At 39.6% G+C, this 3,338-nt stretch overlaps 1 protein-coding gene across 1 annotated transcript in view; it reads left to right on the top strand.

The window, feature by feature from the left end:
* LOC103463510 (nuclear receptor subfamily 5 group A member 2-like) overlaps positions 1–3,338 on the top strand; it is a 16,098-nt gene that overhangs the window by 3,093 nt on the left and 9,667 nt on the right. The window contains exon 2 of the mRNA XM_008406890.2: positions 1,481–1,599. Within this exon, the coding sequence (XP_008405112.1) occupies positions 1,481–1,599 (119 nt within the window). The remainder of the gene's footprint in view (positions 1–1,480; positions 1,600–3,338) is intronic.

A 3,338-nucleotide genomic window follows, 5' to 3' on the forward strand; every position in this document is an offset into this window, starting at 1 on the left:
ATATTTGCAGCGTGGAATTTTAACTGCTATAATCACTTTCTGTTTCATGAGTTTGATACAGATCATTTTGTCCTCGCAAAATCCCTTATCTTTATTCAGTTGTGCAGCACCTACAGAGCAAACACGCAGCATGTAGTAATATTATTTCGTTCATGCGCTTTAGAGCGAAAAATGTACAAATAAATAAAATAAAAAAGAGAAAAACAAGAAAAGAAAAGAAAAGAAAAGAAAGAAAAAAAGAGAGTTCAGAGGGTAAATTTGCTTTGAGCGTCTCTGAAAAATAAGAGTTAAAAAAGAAACAATCAGCAGACTGGTAGAACTTGTTGCTTCAACTCGAAAATTCAGCGCCGATCCCAGTAGGGAAACGCGTTAACAAACTACAAATCATGTCTAATTAACGGGTCTCGGAGAGCAGATGAAGCGGATTTTTTTTTTTAAGGGAATGGTGCACTAATATGTGTGTGTGCAAGTGTGTGTATGTGTATGTGTGTGAAGGCCACGGAAAAGGCGTCTGTGGCTGACAAAATATTTCCACTTTTACAGCCGCATCCACCGAGGTTTTCCTGTTTGATCTTGGCTGCTTTGCTTTTTTATGATAAGTACCATAAAATGCTTTAAACTGTTATAAATGTATGCTTGGCTGTTTGCTCACACAGATATACTCATACACATGAAAGTATTTCCAAAACGGAAATCAGAGCAATGGTAAATAGGAGCCACTTTTAAAAATCGTTTGACGTGTTGTATTTTTTATTTATTTTTTTTATATGAGCGATATTTGTGAAAATATAATTGGAACATTTTACGCGCATGTGTTTTTTGAATTCCGTCCTTTCCAAGATTCACAATAATGACTTTTATTTTTCTAATACCAAATTMAATTTATGTTTAAGAACTTGTTCAGATAACATGTCGCTGCTGCTTTTTCACAACTTTAAAACAGATTTAAATCCACATGAACTGGCCTTTGGCGTTAGTGCTGATTCTTAGAGAAGAAAAAAAAAAATGTTGGTTTTAGATGTTTTTTTTCTAATCGCCCGCAAAGATAAGGGCTTCTCTGTGTGTTTTCATTTGTCTGTGGGCGGTAACATTTTCTCATCCAATCCTCAAGTCTAATATCTCCCCATCTCCCCCAGCGATTTCACGACTTAGACGCATGCATATTTATGAGGCTGACTTTCATGCACTTTTTTTCCCTTCTATTTTATTATTTTTTGGCTGTAAGACGAGTGAGGAGTAAGAGGGAGAAATGGTTGCGTCCCTCTCCACACACTCCAGAATCGACCCTTCATAGTGTCTGGGGGCGCGATTTAAAGCTTCAGAAGAGAAACAGAAGTTTCACAAAATCCCATTCAGTTGCGACGCGGAGTCCCTCCGCGGTTCACCTTGATGGATGAGAGCGGGCTTTTGGGGGGAAATGAGCGCTCAACACTGAAATAGACTTCACTCTGCGTGTGTGTCTCCGTGTGTCCTCCTGCAGCCCCCCAGTTAAAAATGATGGACTACTCCTATGACGAAGACCTGGACGAGATGTGTCCCGTGTGCGGGGACAAGGTTTCCGGGTATCACTATGGACTCCTGACCTGCGAAAGCTGCAAGGTGGGTGCCCCGTTAAGACGAGAAAATGTTTAGATTTTTCTGGACTGCAACGTCAAATATGATTTGTGTTTGTGCGGTGCCGTGTGCCATGCCTAAAACAGTTAAGTACCGTTTTGTTAGGAAGGTTAAAGCTGTTTAAAGCTGCACAGCTGCATTAACATCCAGTCAAGTTTATGTTTGTGTGACATGGGCAAAAACTTTGAGGGTTTAGTCAAATTTTTATATATATAGCTGACCCTTTTCTGTTAAAGTGACTTTTCACTCTTAAAGTTTTGCTGTATGCTATACAGTTGCATTTTTCCCAAAAAATATATATAACAGAAGAACACACTCTAACTTCCTTATCAAAACTGGGTGAAACAAATTCTTAAATATTCCTGCGCGATGATGCAGGAGACAATTACATGATCAATGTATCTGTCTTTGTTGCCATTTTTGCAACCAGACAGACAGATAGTAGTTCAAAACAGAGATGATCAGCTACTGTCCCCATTCCTCAAAACGCAGTGGAATAGGCCTTAAACTTAGTCCAGAATAGACCAGCTCCAAGCACAATCACTTTGTTCTCTTACAGTGCTTATACGCTCCCCTTTGACTGGACATGAATTCACAATAGAAAACTCTTTCGGAGTGTAACAAACAGAGAAGTTTTTATTTATTTTTTCCCAAGTTTCCAACCTTGTCGTAACAGAATGGTGCCCTGGGCAGTGAGCAACATAACCCATATCAAAACCTGAAATTCCATAGATCGCAAAATATGTGGGAGGGTTGCAASACTTGAGGCAAAATGTACTCTAGTGATGTTACTGTTTGAGAAAGCTCCTGTCTAAAATTCTCATCACAGCTTCATTAGAAGATCATCCGCTTTGCYTGAGCTACGTGTTTCTGTGCATGACAAGACAGGAGTAAAATAAAAGGTACCATGCTGTTAARCTTGAACTCTGTCAACAACTTATTTGTCCTTCTCTTCCTCAACACAGAGCAAATAAGCGTTGACTTTTTTTTTTTTTCCAGTTCAGTAAAACTGTCAGTGCAAAATTAAGCCAAGACAAATGTCTCCACATTAACGCTCTTCAGCGTAAAATTGCAGCTCGCAGTATTGATGCTGCAGTGCACATTTCTTGCCTATGTGGTCATTATTCAAAGCAGATGTTATAGATTTGATCCCATAGTTTGACCTTGAGATGCTGAATATTTGCTTGAAGGGAGACGTCAGTGGCATCTCTGGTGCTCCTCAGCCTCTGCGCAGCCAATCTGCATGTTTCCCGGCTGACTTTAAACATGCTGATGTTTTGTGTGTGTGTTTGTGTGTGTGTTTGCGTGTGTGCGCGTGTATTTGTGTGTGTTCTGGATGCAGATGAAGAGGTGCTTTATGGAATGCCGCATATCCTTGGTGAAACATTAATGATATTGATAATTACCCAAAGCCTGTCATTGATTATCTCTAAAATGTAGCAGTTTGTATGATCATCAGGGCTGGGCTGATAAATCAGCCTGCTGACACATTACAGGTTCATTCTGCCATTAAATAGATGCGAGCAGCGATTCAGGCTCATCCAGGTTAGATCCATCTTCATTTCACTGGAAGCGACTTCCAGGTTGATCAGTGTAAAAATCAGTGATGATATTTAATCACCTCTAATTTTGTCAAATCTTGGCCATGATCCACTTTTATTTTTAACTGACCTCCTTATCATCCCACGCAGGCTGTAAATCATGTATAGCGTGATTGTTATTAG

Source organism: Poecilia reticulata, linkage group LG4 (assembly GCF_000633615.1).
Source record: "Poecilia reticulata strain Guanapo linkage group LG4, Guppy_female_1.0+MT, whole genome shotgun sequence".
NCBI lineage: Eukaryota > Metazoa > Chordata > Actinopteri > Cyprinodontiformes > Poeciliidae > Poecilia > Poecilia reticulata.